Below are 17,210 nucleotides of genomic sequence, written 5' to 3'. Positions count from 1 at the left end.
CTAACTCACATAAAAGGGGTGATGTATGTGTCTTTTCTGAACATCAGCACTTCATCCAGCATGACTTCTATACATGGTATCTGTAGAATTTCAAGAAAGTATTCCCTCCTTTGGTTAGATTGGCACAGAGTTAAAGAGTACATGATAACCAGTTAGACGTACAGGAAGCATCTTGATAGGCTGGATCAATTACTCCTATCAAAGATGTTGCATCAGGTTTGATCTTTGGCCTGAGACACAGTGGGACTCAGTTTGCTGCTGTTCTTTGGCAGAGGCTTGCCATAGGCTTTGCTACACACAGTCTCACCTTGACCTGGTACCTAAATTTCAGCCTCACTGACCTCATTACATGAAACACTATCACTAGACAAACATTCAAGATGTTTTATATGAATTGCAAAGAAGAGTAGTGATAGAAAAGGCAGATAGGAACAAAAACAAAACCATGAATGCAACTGTCCAGCGACTAGTGTGCAAGGATAAAGAAAATTACTATAATAACCAATGCAAAGAAATAGAAGACAACAACAAAAAACAAGGACAACTTCTTCCTCAACATTTGAGAACTCAAAGGAAAATTCAGACCAACTGCAGGGATGTTCTTTGATCAGAAGAGAAACATACTACAAGATCAAGAAAAAAAAATGCCCGATGAAAGCAGTACACAGAAGAACTATCTAAAAGAGAAGGAAAAACAATGAATAGCACATGAAGAACCATATGAAGATGAACCCCAAATACTGGAGAGCAGGGTGGCAGCTGCAATAATAGATACTGGGAAAAATAAATCACTAGGAACAGATGATAATCAAATAGAATTGCTACAGTCCACACAGACAGAATCAACTCTCGTGACAAGTAAAATATGCCAACAAATATGAAAAACAAAATGGTGGTCAACAGGCTGGAAGCAATCAATATAAATCTCCATCTACAAAAAAGAAGACACAAAAGACTGCAGCAACTATAGGACCATACTGTTAATTTCTCACGCAAGCAAAATTATGTTCAAAATTCTGCAGCTCCAGTCATATAAAGGGAGAGAGAAATCCCAGATGTGCAAGGTTCAGAAAAGGAAGAGGCACTAGGGACCAAGCACCAAAGAATTCCAGAAGAAGAGCAGTCTGTGTTTTATAGACTACAGCAAAGCCTTTGACTGCATAGATCATGAAAAGCTGTGGAACACGCTATAAGACTTGAGGATACCACTATATTTGATAGTTCTGATGATAAATATGTACTTAGGACAAGAGGCTACAGTTAGAACAGAATATGGAGAAACAGAATGGTTCCCAGTTGGCAAAAGGGTCAGGCAAGAATGCATTATGTTACCCTATCTGTTTAACTTATACACAGGAAATATCATATGAAGAGCAGGTTTAGACTTAGAAGAATGAAGATAGGAGGAATGACCATCAACAATCTAAGATATGTAGATGACACCATGCTACGAGTGGAAAATATAGACTTATAAGGAAGGTTGAAGAAGAAAGTGCAAAGGCAGGGTTACTCCTGAAGATAAAAATAATGATGATGGAGGATCTTCATAAAGTCAAACTAGACAATGAAAATATTGAAATAGTTAAAGATTTGCTGTGCCTTGGATCAAACATTGATTGAATGGAGACTATAGTCAAGAAATAAGGAGACTAGGAATGGAAAGGGCAGCCATGAAAGAACTAGACGACTAAAGTTAGGATTGTTGAAACCATTATATTCCCCATCACCATGTAAGATGTGAGAGCTGGACAGGGAAGAAAGCTGACAGAAAGAAAATCAGCTTATTTGAGATGTGGTGCTGGAGAAGAGTGCTGAGGATATATGGACAATCAAAAAAGACAAACAAATGGATCCTTGAACAGATCAAGCCTGAACTGTATCTGGAAGCCAAGATGACCAAATTAAGGCTCTCGTACTTTGGCCACTTCATGAGAAAGCATGACTCATTAGAAAAGGCAATAATGCTAGGGAAGATAAAAGTAAAGGTAGTCCCTTGACATGAATGAAGATTATCACACAAGGACTTACCGTCAGGGAACTGCTGAGGAAAAGTGTGGCAAGCACGCGTGTGTGTAACCCTTTAACACTTCCTCAGCATTAGGGAATTGTGAACTCCCTCTAGCGTCCCTGAATCATTCAGGGAGAGTGACTTTCCCATAAACGGAAAATTAGCATTCATGGGAAAGTCACTCTCCCTGAATGGTTCAGGGGTGCTAAAGGGAGTTCACAATTCCCTAATGCTGGGGAAGCATTAAAGGATTACACACACATACACACACAAACGGTTCCCTGATGGTAAGCCCTTGTGTGATAATCTTCAATGTCAGTTACAACTAACTAACTGTAGGGGGCAGTGCTCATCTCTGTTACTAAGCCGAAGAGCCAGCATTGTCCAGAGACAAATCCAGTGGTCATGTGGCCAGCATGACTGCACAGAATGCTGTTGCCTTCTCACTGAAGTGGTACCTATTTATCTCTCTGTATTTCCATGCTTTCAAACTGCTAGGTTAGCAGAAGCTGGATCTAGTGACAGGAGCTCACCCCATCATGCAGCACTTGGGCATCGAACTGCCAAACTTCTGATCTTCCGATTGTTAAGATTGGAATCTTAACTACTAAGCCACTGGGTAGATGGGCGATAGTAGAAAGAGTGGGAGGCTGCACACCAGATGGATAGACTCAATCAGGGATGTCATAGGCCTGAATGTATAAACCCTAAGTAGAGCAGTGGAGGACAGAGGGTCTTGGAGATGTCTCATCCACAGATTCACCATGAATTGGGGCTGACTAGAGAGCAATTGACAACAAAGTTGATCTAGAAATGTTTTGACTGTGCTTTTAGTGAAAAACCTATCATCTGAAAAATACAGTTCTAATATTCTTTGATGCATTCTCTTTCACTCACACAACACATAGTGCATGCAGCCAATGCTAGTATTTTGAATTAGGACCTGCACTTACATGCTGATGGCTTCCCTCAGTGGAATGAAAGGGGGGGAGGAATCCCATAGGCCCTGTGTATTCTTAAAATCTGTTTTAGATTACTAGGAAACTCTGAAATAGGTTTTTAACAAAGGGCTACAGGAAGATGAAGGTCCCAATTCTTCTAGGAAAAGATACAGAACCCAGCAGCACTATATCCATTGACACCTGGCCCGAATGGGGAATGGTCATAAGAATAAGAGCCCTGCTGGATTTTATAGTCACACAGTGGCCAACCAGATGTTTATAGGAAGCTTACAAGCTTATCATGAGTGCAGCTGCATGCTCCACATCATGGCCCTCAACAGCTGGTGTACTTGGATCATAATACCTCTGACACTGGATATGATCTATAGCCATCCTGATCATGATAGCCCTAAACTCCAATGAGGTTTAGTAGTTGCCAAAGAGAAAGAATCCAGGTATCAAAAGTAAGAAGTGTACAGAGATGCTGCAATCCAGCATGACCAGTCTTCCAAGTCTAGTCTGTTTAAAAAGCAAAATAACTTAAATGGTTTATTGTCTTCAGACACAAGTTTAGACTTTCCATTGAGCAATAATTTAAATCTGAGTTGCTGTTTCCAACAGCTTTATGTTAGCAGGTTTTTCCAAAAAAAAATTTTTTTAAAAAAATATCACTGCAGTACATAGCTGCTCTTTTGTGATTTGACATTGCCTTGGTTATTGTTCTGGGGAAAGAGCACAACAAAAATATTTTAAAAAAAGAAAACTGGTTTTGTTTAAAATGATCCTTGTATAGTATTCATATTCACAATGCATGGAAATGTGGGACGGAAGTAGGCTTGGCAGGGGTGTGCTCTTAGGAAGCTGAGAAATGGCTCACTAAGAAGCTTCATTCACCATTTGGCACAATTCTTTTTATTTTTACATATTAGCTTAAGAAGATGTTTTACATATTAGCTTAGGACGTGGCATGTGGTTTACTGAGGTGGGCCGTAAGATTGGTAAGAAAAATATCAAGCACACACACTATAAAGCAGAAAGAACCTGAAATTTGTGGAAGTGTTTGTGCTGGCTCTGCAGTTACAAAAATGGTCTTGGTTTGTGATGAAATGCTCACAAAGACCGAGAAAGCATTAATTGTATGGCTAGAAGACATGTCACAGGAGCATATCCTTTTTGATGGCAATATTATGTGTGAAAAAGCATTAATCTTCTATGAGCACAACTGTGAAGGGGGCTGAGAAGATTGAGAGGAAAGAGTTTAAGGCTAGGAAGGATTGACTGGCTAGCTATGTAAAGTGCTATAGCCTCAAGAATTGGCATCGACTAATCCTCAAAAAACCAGTAGCGGAGAAAGTCTTCAATTGTGGTGAAACAGGGTTGTTTTGGAAGAATATGCCCAATTGTACCTACATCTATAATAATGCCAAATAGGCCCCAGGATTCAAGGCCTGGAAAGATCGCCTTTCTCTGGTGCTGCGTGGCAATGCCGCAGGTGACATGATCAAGCCAGACCTCATCTACCAAGCAAACAATACTCAGGCCCTTAAGAACAAAAAAACAACACAACAAGAGGGCTTGGGTGATGGCCATCCTGTTATTGGAATGGCTTCATGCCTCTACCAGTGCTTCATTTCCTGAAGTGAAGAAATAACATGAAGAGAAGGGGGGCTATTCAAAGTCCACCTCATAACTGACAAGGTTCCCAGCCATCCCTTATCTTTCTGCTTTGCTGATGAGAATGTGGAAATGATGTTCCTGCTTCCTAACACTACATTACTGCTGCAGCCACTTGATCAAGGTATCATTAAGTGCATGAAGGTAACCTATACCCACCTCACCTTTAGAAGGGTTTGTGTTACCCTTGATGTTAAACCTGGATGCAGTATCATGGTTTCATGGAAGAGATTCACAATTGCAGATGCAATTGTGTTTATTGCAAAGGCGGTAGGTAGGTGTTTTAATGTCAATGTATCTTGGAAACCATTATGGGGTGAGGTAGTCAGTGATTTCAGAGGTTTCATCATTATGAAAACATTCCTTCAGGAATATTTTGAATGTTGCAACGGAAGATGGTGGGAATGGCTTCTCTGACATGATTGAGGACAACATTGAGGTTGAGGAACACATAGAAGAGTTTAGAGAAACCCCTATCAGTGAGGAACTAAAAAAACTGAGGAAGTAGATCATGGTGGTGGTGGTGATGATGATGCCAAAGATTTAGAAGAGACAGAGCCATCTGGAGTCTGGAAATTTGCAGCTGTTTTTGAACAGGTGCAAGTGTCAAAGGATATGATCTTCGAGTAAGATCCTTCAATGAAATAAAATCTCTGTGTCATCCAAGGGATAACAACATGCCTACAGCCACTGCAAGATTTGCTTGATGAGAAAAAGAAACAGCTTTCTATAACAATGTTTCTAACTAAAGCACTTGCAGTTGTGAAGCCTTGACCTTCAGTACTTGAAGATCCTCAGCCTCAACCTCCACAGATCCTGATATTAGTATTATTGAGCCTTCTCCAGTTTCAGAATCTGCAATCAGAACCTGGTTCTTCTGTACCATTTTCTGTAGAGGTAGATGATCCTTCTGATGACCTGCAGAATGTTCAAGTTAGTCTGATGTCTCACTGTTTATGTACAATACCACACACCTCATTACCTCACTGCGTTGGCAATGTAAGCACCATATGGTAATTGTCATAGACGTCATATGAGAGTTATCAAGAGAGTAGCACATCCTCCTGTATACTTTAAATAATCTCTAGGTTACTGTATTTATAATACCGAATCAAATGTAAATTATGTAAATAGTTATATTGCATTGTATAACAACTGATTACACAGCATTTACATTTGGTATTATACAGTAAGTAGTCTAATTAGGTATTATAAGTAGTCTGAAAGTGATTTAAAATATGTGCATAGGCATATGTGCTACTTATAATTAGGTATTATAAGTAGTCTAAAGGTGATTTAAAATATGTGCATAGGTTATATGAAAATACTACATTTTATATAAGGAATTTGAGCATCCTTGATTTCAGTCCTGGAACCAATTCCCCACGGATACCAAGGAAGGCTGTATTGTGTCCTTTTCTTCCTCACTGAAGTCTCAAGGTTTTGATGTTCCTGTTGATGTAACTGTATCACTGGCTGATTGGAGACTTCATGACTCAAATGTGCCTGTCTTAACCAGTGTTGCAGACAGAGAAGTTTATCACACAGGTTGTCCTGGGTCCGTTCTGAGAATGGAATGGAAGGAGCAGGAACAAGTGCGAAACGAATGAGGGACGGATTTTACCGCACACTCCAGTCCCTCATTCGTTCCGTTCCCCCTCTCTTCCGTTTTCAATCCATTCCAGAGGGGGGCTTCATGGCTGAGTGGGGAATCAAACCCTGGTTTCTAGAGTTGTAGTCCAACATTCAAACCACTATGCCATGTTGGCTCTCTTTGACATGATACCGTGTTTAAATATTTGAAACGATGTCATATTTAAGGTGGAGCAAGCTTGTTTTCTGCTTCTGGACATGGAGCAATGGATTCAAGCTACAGGAAAAGAGCCTCTGCCTAAATATTAGAAAGAGCTTTCTGATGGTAAGAGCTGTTCGACAATGGAACATGCTGCCTTGGAGAGTGGCGGAGTTTTCTTCTTTGGAGGTTTTTAAACAAGAGGCTGGAAGGCCATTTGTTGGGGGTGCTCTGATTGTGTATCTTGCATGGCAGGGAGTTGAACTGGATGGCCCTTGGGATCTCTTTCAACTCTATGATAATGTGAAATTCCCCCCCCCCCCATCACTGCCGTGAGCTCTAATTGCAGGCAGCCAAGATAAAAGGTTTTAAAGCAGACTGATCCTTTGAATTCATCCAATCCCAATGCCTTTCCTGTATTGTTATGGCTCTGCTTGAGACATGTTGTCAAATTTCTTTTTACATTAAAGAAAATAGAACAAAAGTACTCGTGTGGTGAGATTCGGTGTTTGTACTTCATTTTTGCTGGCCTGACATCACCTCCAAGGGGCTTGTAGCTGTATGGACCCAAAACAGTTAGCTGCCTTAGCAGCCCCATCCCCTCAGCTGCCCAGCCATTTTGTCAGAGATCAGCAGTTGGTGGGAGAAAAGAATGTGCAGCTGTCCAGGGGTGGGGATAGTGTGGGCAGATGAACTTGAAAAGCTGTTTGGACAGTGATGCATAGAAACAGAAAGGTGGCTAAAGGGACATAACTGTTCATGAAAGGGAAATCATGAGAGTAGTGGGCAGCCCAAGCTCCTATTCTATGCATATCTAGCCTGGTAAGGGAGAACGTAAGGATCTTTAAAAATCGCTGCAGATGGTAGAGATGCTACAGCTACAGCTTCCTCAGGCATCATGCTAAGGGATATCATCTATCTACTGTTATAAAACCCGTGTACTATGATAAATTAGTTTTAATTGGTATTATTATCGCTGAGATGATGGACTGTATTGGATTTTATTGATTGTATTTGTATGTTATTATTGGGCTGTAACCCCACCTTGATCCGCAGGGAGAGGTGGGGAAATACAAATACAAATTATTATTATCTATTCATGAACCATGTTGGTTTTTATTATCAAGGCTTATGTTCATAATAGGCAGAAATTAATATAGATGGAGTTTGTTTATAATTTCTAGAAAACTGAATGTTTGGAAAAAAAACAACAATATTGCTGTCTTCAGTTTTTATAAATGTCTCTGAGAACAAACAGCTTCCTGCGAAAGCAAGAGGAAATACCCTGTGTCCTTTTAAAAGAAAGGAACAGATAGTACAAGCTATGGGGGCATTCAAAGATAGTTCTGCACTCTTTCTTTCATCCCCACCCTGGTACTTAAGTGAGCATGACTGAAATTAATATAGGAATGTAAAGAATATTTACAGATTTTCTTTTTCTCGATCAAAAGAGGATGTCTTTGACATGTCAAGGCACTCTGTCAAAAAGCAGTCAGCTGCTGCAAGATTATTATTATTATTGGACTTCATGAATTTTGCAAATATTTGTGCAAATAAATAAAATTTTCATTTAAAAAAATCTGGGGAAAATAGCAAGGGGAGGCCTTCTGAAATGTCTTTGTTTATGTGAGAACAAAGCAAGTGAAGATTTACTTTCCAGTTTAAAGGTTAGGGGTAGTAGGCTGCCAGTGTGTATCTTTTACTTTAGTAGTTTAAATTTGTGTGTCTAGATCCCCATTCTTCTACAATGATCACAATAATTTATTTAGATCCCATTGAATGACGAGACTATCCAGAATTTGCTAGACTAAAAGGAGGAAACATTATATAATTGCTGCCCTTTGCACCCTCTCTCTGAATCATAACCAAGTGAATTTCTAACCCATAAAAGAAATCAGTATGAAATCTGTATTAACTATGGCATATAGTGACTAGCCCCTGGGTTCAGAGTAAACCAAAACATTCTCATGTCCAAAATGAAGTATGGTAGAAAGGATTTATATTGGTTGGGATACTAAACATTATAGATGTTAGTGTCTTGGTTTTGCCTAGTGGACTTTGTTATAGAAAATGCTGGTTCTTGAAGGTTTCATATTTAAGGATTTAAATTACATCATGTGAGGGTGTGAAGTTTGGTGGAGTTTCTTTCTTTCTTTTTAGGCTGCTTGGAACAACTCAGTTATCAGGAACTGTGCAAATATGCAGAAACCTATGAAAAACATGCACTAATTATTAATACATGTCCTGAAAGTGAAAATTCTGCTGCTTGGGACAGTAACAGAAATTATTTGGTATCTTTTTTATTTTATTAAGATAGCAAGAAGCACAACACTATTATTTTTGTACCTTAACTCCCAAACGGTGTTAGCACCCACAAGGGCCGGACATGTTACCCTCTAAAAAGAGGGAAATCATGCAAATTCAAGAAGGAACATTTATCTCTTCATCTTTTAAGAGGTGACAATAACATACACCTTTTTAATTTTGATAAGGTGTGTTGTCTTTTTTTTTTGTTTTTGTTTTTTAAAGGTTTCCTCAAATTAGCCTTGAGGACTTTTAATGGTTGCTGGAATAACTGGGAGCAGTCTGACAAGTAGAACATAGCCAACAAAGGGCAGATAAATCCTGACTATTTTAGCATATGGATAAAGGAGAGCTTTGGGATTTCTAAAGGCATGTTGCTTAATTTGAAGAAGGGCTACTGTTTTCCCAGATGGTACTGTTCATGCGTGCACATATGTGCATGCATGCTCATGTATGCATACCTGTTTCTTAATGGACTTATAAGAGAAATGAAGCATAGCTTTCCAGCGTATGTGTGCCTTGAAAAGAACTTAAGGCTACTCAAGGGATTGTGGAACTCTCAACATAGTTTGCCTCATTTGATTAATTAATGGAAACAAGTGACATCTGTACCACAATTCTCCTTCAGACTTCTAATTCCATGGTGCATTTCTAGATACATAGGTACAACCACTTTTTAATTTACCAGCCATGAACTTTCATGAGCTTGGTGCCAGAAATAGCCTTTCTGTAACAAGTAACCTTCTCCTTCCTCACCCCAGCCTCTGATGGTTTTAAACACACTGGCACAAAACAGATAAGGATACTGTATTCTTTCAAACATCATAGATTGGAATTGCTGTTCAAAGGGAGGTCAGTTTTCTGATCCCCATGGCATCTCTCGTGGGGAGAAATAATACTCTACCCAACTCTCAGATGCACACATTCCAAACACATGATGATTAATTTCATATGGTCATGAGGAGGCACATGGTATGTGGCATAAGATAATACTTCACAATGAAAAAAGTATGATTTGAGATCTTGTCAGGTGACTCTACTTGTACTACAGTCAAACAAGCATGAGAGTTACAATAAAGTTATAAAAATCTTGGACAAAAAGTTCTTAATTGCATGAAATTCTCCATAACAAGTATTATTCTTCCAACCAATCATTCACTGAAATAACAAAATATCAATATTATTGCATGTTTCCAACAAAAAAGACCTCAGATGCTATAACTTGTGTGTATGTGATATATACACGCTTTTGCTAATGGTTTGCTTTTAAGTGAAGATTGTCCACTTTTTATTTCTGTGGTGAAATTGTCTAGAACAGTGGTTCCCAAATTTAGGTCCTCAGATGCTGAACTGCAGAATCCCTGACCATTGTTTCATGCTGATAGGAGCTGCTGACACATGAACATCTGGCTCCAAAAGTTTTACGGCTACTTTTCTGATAGCTAAAATGTGCTGTCTTGATTTTGTAGCTGGTTTTTTATAGAGTGCTCTGTCTCATCCCTCCTATTCCTCTTGAAGACCTGAAAGTTAAAGTTCGAAAGGTCAATTAACATGTTACCTTACTTGTGTAGAGATCTCTCCCCTTCAGGTGACTCTGAATGACCTAAAACGTTTGAGGGGTGTGATAATTTGTGTGTTTTTAACCTTCACTGGTTTTAATTATTTGTATGCCACCTCGGATCTCATCATTGGAGGGGAAAGGCAAGGTATTTCTGACCTTTTCTTCCTATGTTAGTGCATGTTCATATACTGCGTAGTTTTGCTGTATAGTTACTGTTAGTATTTGTAACTCTAAATTACCAGTATTTGTCTGACTTCTTTTTTTGTTTTGTTTTGTTTTGCAGGCAAGAAGAGACCAACAGAAGAGTGAAAAATGTAAGACAAGGATCTTTCTCACTTTCTATTATTTGACTGATATGTAAAAAAGATTTTTGTTGAAAAAAACCCCAATACTATAGATTTGGGATTTTATCTTATTGAGTTTATTTCTGTTTTGCAAGCTGTCTTCCAAACAGTATGAACTAGAAACTGCAGTGTGTGGAGAAACAATTATGTTTGCCACATACCTGACCTACACATGGCAGGAAACTAATAAAGCTGTGCAAGGAGTGGCAGTGGCTGAGGGCAAAACTAGTCACGTGGCCGAAGACCTGGGCCTGAGAACTTGTTATTTAACCCTTTCCCTGCATTCCTTTCCCTAGCATGATTTCTGTGGATGGAGAGGAGGTTAAGCATGTTTTCTTCATCCTCTGTTTCTCCCCACCAAATTATATTTTCCCCTTAGTCCATTCATTCTTGATGTTAGGTGGAAATGGAAAGTATCTAGAGGCTATATGGGAGCAGCAAGCATACCTACTCGGCATAGAAGAAATTCCACCTTCTTTGCAGTACCTTTTATAAAGGACTGCCTTCATGTTTGCAGGTTCACTAATATTTAATGTTTTCCACTACTATTCCCCTGAGTGAGAATGATAGAAGATCAATAGAAGATACTGTCTTCTATAGAGACAGAAGATAGAAGAAGGACCTATGGGTTGAATGTTCATAAATTGATATAAAGTACTAGATGATGTTGATGATGATTTGTATCCTGCCTATAGGTGTAACACAACTGGGCCAGCTTACACGTTAAAACATACAATCTTGTATCTCAGTTTCCCATAAAACTTACGGTATATATATACTCATGATAAGTCAAGAAATTTTAGTCAACAATTGGCCCCCCCAAAACCTGGGTCGACTTATCCACAGGTCAATGTACATAAGTACATGTATACAAGTATATAACTATGTAAGTACTGTATTTTAACTCTTATTCTTTAAAAAAGGAACGATCCCATTCTCTGTGTAGAGTGGCAAAAGGTGAGCGCTTAGTCTGTCCAGGGAGCACTGACCCCCGTCTACTATATCATCCATCCAGCCTTTATGGTGAACACAGACAGTTATGCCTGCCAGAATTTTGCAGGTTCTTTAGCATAATTTCCCTTTGCTTTTTCATTTACATCCTTTCTTACATGCCCCTAAGTTTTATCCTCGACTTATCCATGAGCCATATCAAAATCCATAATTTTGACTCCAAAACTTGCCCTTGGCTTATACATGAGGTCGACTTATAGTCGAGTATATACGGTAGTTTAAGAAACACTTTGAGAGTGGCTGTGGCAGAAGTCAGGAGTATACCAAGTTTGACTTTTTTTGTCTATTCAGGAAAGGCCTGCTGAAAGCTTTTTTGAAGCCGTTTAAGGTGGTAATGTGATGGATCTCATCCAGCAGGCCGTTCCATAATCTGGGAGCGGTTGTTGCAGACAATCTAGTTTTATAGGTTGCAAGAAATTCTTCCCAGAGGACCTGAGTGCGCAGGGTGGATTATACGGAAGGAGGCGGCCCTGAAGATAGGTTGGACCCAAGCCATTTAGGGCTTTAAAGATGCTGAGCAACACCTTGTACTGTGCCCAGAAAGTGATAGGCAGCAAGTGAAGTAATCTTAAGATCGCTGTTATTTGGTCTCTTCCAGTTTTACCTGAGACCAGCCTGGCTGCCATGTTCTATACTAATTGAAGTTTCCAAACTAAACACAAGGGTAGCCCCATGTAGAGTGCATGTAGATTAGGCCATCACTTTGAAGAAAGTGTCTGATAAGCGGGTCATGAAAATGGAATAAGGTGAAATGTCTGCCTTGAAAGTGAGAAAATAACTATTATGATACTACCATTTGTTGCAGAAAAGTTAGAATGGAGTGTAAATATTTGTAATCTTCTCCACCCTTGAGTTTAATCATGGTTCTTTAATATTTTCTATTCAATTCTTTTTTAACGTAGGTTTTGATTACATTATATTGGTTGGGGAGGAAAGCACACAGTAACCCATATTATAATGGACCACACCTCAATTTAAAAGCCTTTGAGAAATTATTAGGACAAGCCTTGACAAAGGTAAGACACTGAAGGAAGAAAAGGGAATTTTAGCAAGACTGAATATATTTGTTCTCATATCTGTGTAATACCCTATTCCAGTGATGGCAAACCTTTTTCAGTCCATGTGCCGGCGAGGAGGGGGGACCTCTGCCCCTGGGGGTGGGGCTGTGTGCTGGGGTGTGACTTCTGCCCTCTGGAGGTGCATGCTCGTTCCTTATCCCCATGGACCTTTCCCTGCTCCCAGCTGTCCCTCCAGAGGCAGTTGGGAGTCAGGAAGGGCCCTTCGAGGGGAGAAGGAGTGGGTACATGGTTGTTTCTCTTCCCCACTGACCTGCCCCTAGCTGTCCCTCTGGAGACAGCTGGAGGCCGGGAAAGGTCTCTGTGAAGGAGCAACTGGTGCACGCAAGTTACTCCTCCTCCTCTCCCCACCCTTGGGAGGTGAAGGTGATATGTGCCTGTTCCTCCTCTCCTTGCCCTTTTCAAGGCCTCCATCTGTCTAGGAAAGGCAGCTGATGGCTGGGAGGAGGAGCCAGGGGTGCACACATGTGGTTCCTTCCCAGCGCTATTTTGTGGCTTTCAGCTGTCTCGCTTCCAGCTGTCTTGAAGAGACAGCTGGAGGCCAGGAAAAGGCAGGGAAGAGGAGAAACTGGCACACGTGTGCCTGTTCCTCCTTCTCTCTGGCCCGTGCAGGGTGAATTGGCATTGAATGCCACCCATGGCACACATGCCATAGGTTCACCATCACAGCCCCATGGGTCTTTTTTGTTTGTTTGTTTTTATCAGAAAAGGGAAAGGGAAGAAAAGTGGTGGGCCAACTAATGCCTCTGTCCCTAATCTCTAGCTGGATTGTCAATAGGTTTATTTGTAACACCGTCCATTTATTTTACACATGACTCTCAGTTTTGATATTAGTAACTGCAGTTGGGGACAAGAACAAGGAGGCAAGAACATAAGTAGTTGGAAAACTTGAGTCAGGTTGTTCATCCCTAGCAATTGGCTCATTGCTAGCAATTACTTACAGGCTTACTTACCACAAAATTTTCTCCAGAACAGTTCATGTTTTTTCAAATGTGTATTCAGTTTATAAAGCAGAAAGTATGTTTATGTTCATTTCTGATCCAAACCACTTACATACATTTTTGAAAAGAAAAATACAATTAATGTTTGTATCTTATATTGCAAAACTAGCATTAAAAGACAAAATGACCTTTTTGAACATGTGCTTAAAATAAAATCTTTGCCCTTACAGGCTCTTGGAGAATCCTATAGTCCCAAGCGAAGTGGAAGGGATAGCGGATACGGTGATATTTGGTATCTGGAACGTAGCGACACACTTCCTTCATCTAGCAGCCATAAGAGAGACGATTCATTTGACAGCTTGGATTCTTTTGGCTCAAGGTCATCAGCAAGTTTCTCATCAGACATAACTTTGAAAGGTGGCAGTGAAGGTATAATCATATAAGTCTCATTAGCTTACTTGTTTGAGAGAACTGATCAGACAAGAACTGTATGAATTCTTGCTGCTTTCTAGCGTGTGTGCCTTAAGGTGACTCCAATGTATGGTGACCTTCTCATAGTTTTTTCTTGACCAGATTTATAGAGAGGAGGTTTGCTATGGTCTTATTATAAGGGTGAGAGAGTGTGCCTCATCTAAGGTCACCCAACGGGCTTCCATGCCTAAGCAGGGATTCAGACCCTGGTTTCCCACTGTCTTAGTCCAGCACTCAAACAATTATATCTTGCTGGCTCCCTTTGTTAACTTACCCTATCTTCTCTTCCCAGTTTCCAAAAAACAAAACAACCACCCTCTGGGAGTTTTCTATTGAAATGTCTGATAACAAAACATAGTTTCCTGAACAAGTATTTGCTAGCTGATGAGCAACCAAGTGAAAATAGCTAGTGAGGCAACAGAAACATTTCTCAGCTGTTCTCTGTATGCTTCTTGCTCTGCAGAACATAGTGGTTAAAACTGTAAACAACGAGTTTGAAAGTTATGAGCTCCAAGTTCTAACTCTAGTTTAATCATGAGCCTTCATCTCAGCCTCTTCTGCCCAGCAATTCGTGATGCAGGTTAGATTTATAATGTATGTGTGGGAAACCATTCAAAAGAGACTTTTAGATTTCTGATACTACAAGCAGTAATCTGTGCCTTAATAATGACTTTTAAAATTAGTCTGAAATTGACTGAGATATGCAGTGGAATGCAGGAACACTAAAACAATAAAAGTATGGAAACTTTCCTGCTTTGTGGAGGAGGAGGTAGGTCTCTTTGACTGAGAAAAAGAGATGCTCCTGACAGGAGAGGAGGACAAAGACCAGAAATTAGAAATACTGCTTTTTCAGCTACAACGTCCAGAAATATCCAGCTGGCGTGATTATTAGCGGGAAAGCAGTTGAGGCTAGCATTTGAAATGCTTCATGAAAAGAGGTCTAAAATGAATCAGCCAAAACATGGTTGAACAAAGAATTGATGGTTTTAAAAAAAGAAAATGCAGGGAAGTTTCAGAGGCTGGAAGGAGGGCAACAGCAAGTGCTTGAGAGAGAAGCTAAAGAAAAAGGGAAAAGATTCACATGGGATCTAAGACAGAAGCGACTGTATCCCATGGCTGATCAAGATATCTGGGAAATAAACTTTGGAAACAGTGGTATTGTAGGCTGGAGCAGGATCTCTGACTATAGATTTCTGACAGTAGTGTAAATAGAGGCAGCCTCTGTGAGAAAAGTATGCTTAGGCTGAGTATGGGTGAAACTTCCTTGCACAAAAAATGTTCCTGCCCTTGCTCCCACAGCAAGGATGTGTATGAAAATATGTGATAAGTGTTAGATGGAAAGCTGTCCCTTAAACACCAGTCCCTGAAAAAGAAAATAGTAGGCAAACCAACTGAGATTTCTGGAATGGGAAACTACACAATACCAAAAAGCCACATTGTGTGCTGGTACCCTTTGTAAAGCAGACATATGGGAGAAATGGGTGTTTCCTTTTAGTTTGTATCCAAATAGCTTGCAGGTAATTTAGCATGTAAGGTGAAATGCACCAAGATAGAAAACTGGTATCTGAACTGTGCCATGTCAGACTAGAAATGAGAGCTTGTGCTGGAATGTGCAGGAAACATTACAAAAATAAACAGCTGAGTAGCATTCCTTCATGTGAGTTTGCAGCGTAAAGTCATAAAACTCAGGCACATATTTATTACCTTGTAAATTTAAATAACAACAACCCTGGCACAGATCACTGAAACTCATAATGTCTACTTGAAATCTATGTAAAAATCCCCTTGAAATCTGATTTTAGGACTTTGAATGTGTTTGACATATTTGTGCTTCCCACCCCTGCATGCTTATGTAATAGAAACACTTCTTATCTTATCAGAGCTGGCTGAAGTCATTTTACTGAGGTGAAGATCCAACATTTGCCCATGTCTCATGCAGGAGCTTCTGGATTAACTTTTGAAATTTACTTCAGAGCTTGTGGTTGTTTTTCATGATCTTATTTAGGGATTGTGCAGATATAGATATAGGTCTAAGTATGAGTAGGGAACATACACCAATGAAACTGCTTTGATAAGAGGCAATCTCCTTTCCCCACTGCACTCCTCCATGAACCTCGCAAATCTCCTCCACAGGACTGGGAACCTAACGAGAGGCTATTTTCAAGTGGCACTGAGAGCTACAAGAAGGAGGGAAAGAAAGTTCTGTCATGCTGCTCCTGCCATGTTAGTGTAACATTTGATTTAGGTCATGTAACAGAGTACAGGAGGGGGGACCTTTAGCACTTCTCTGTTGTTATTGTTAACTGCTGTCAAGTCGATTTCGACTTATGGTGACCAAGTCACACTATTGTCAACCTCCCTACCTAGATCTTGCAGACTCAGGACCATGACTTCCTTCATTGAGTCTTTTCACCTGTAATGAGGTTCTCCTTTTTTCCCACTGCCTTCTACCTTACCAAGCATTATTGTCTTTTATAGTGAGTTATGTCTTCTCATGATATGGCCAAAAAAGGCAGCCTCAGTTTAGTCATCTTGGCTTCTAAGGAGCATTCAGACTTGGTTTGCTCTAGGACCCATTTATTTGTCTTTTTAGCAGTTCACAGTATCCATAGAGCCATGTATTATTATTATTATTATTATTATTATTATTATTATTATTATTAACCCTTATTTATAAAGTGCTGTAAATTTACACAGCGCTGTACATACAGTCTTTTTAATTGGACAGTTCCCTGTCCTCAGGCTTACAATCTAAAAAGACATGACACAGAAGGAGAAGGGAGTGGTGGTGGGGAAGGGGATGAGATCATGCAAATCCTCCATCAATTCATTAAAAAAAATTATTCTGTTTTAAAAATGTATTACCTGTACAGAGAAAAAAACATTACATCTTGACCTTACTTATTGAGATTTCTGTAATTAAGTTGCAGTTTTCATTCACAATTGAATTCAAGATTGCTAATATTATCAAAGGCTTTATACATACCTTTATATGTACCTTTATCTCTTTCCCGTCAGTTGCTGCAATTTTTGTCATGCAGTTGGCAGTCTATTCTGGCACTGAAAAATCAACTGAACAAATATATT

General features: G+C 39.7%; 1 protein-coding gene across 1 annotated transcript in view; it reads left to right on the top strand.

Annotated features, from left to right (window-relative positions):
- LMO7 (LIM domain 7) overlaps positions 1–17,210 on the top strand; it is a 185,861-nt gene that overhangs the window by 105,878 nt on the left and 62,773 nt on the right. The window contains 3 exon segments of the mRNA XM_042460780.1: positions 10,564–10,594; positions 12,538–12,651; positions 13,883–14,081. Of these exon segments, the coding sequence (XP_042316714.1) occupies positions 10,564–10,594; positions 12,538–12,651; positions 13,883–14,081 (344 nt within the window).

This window comes from Sceloporus undulatus, chromosome 3, assembly GCF_019175285.1.
Source record: "Sceloporus undulatus isolate JIND9_A2432 ecotype Alabama chromosome 3, SceUnd_v1.1, whole genome shotgun sequence".
In the NCBI taxonomy this organism is placed as follows: domain Eukaryota; kingdom Metazoa; phylum Chordata; class Lepidosauria; order Squamata; family Phrynosomatidae; genus Sceloporus; species Sceloporus undulatus.
Note: the sequence above shows the minus strand (reverse complement) of the source record. Positions and strands in the feature narration are given on the sequence as shown.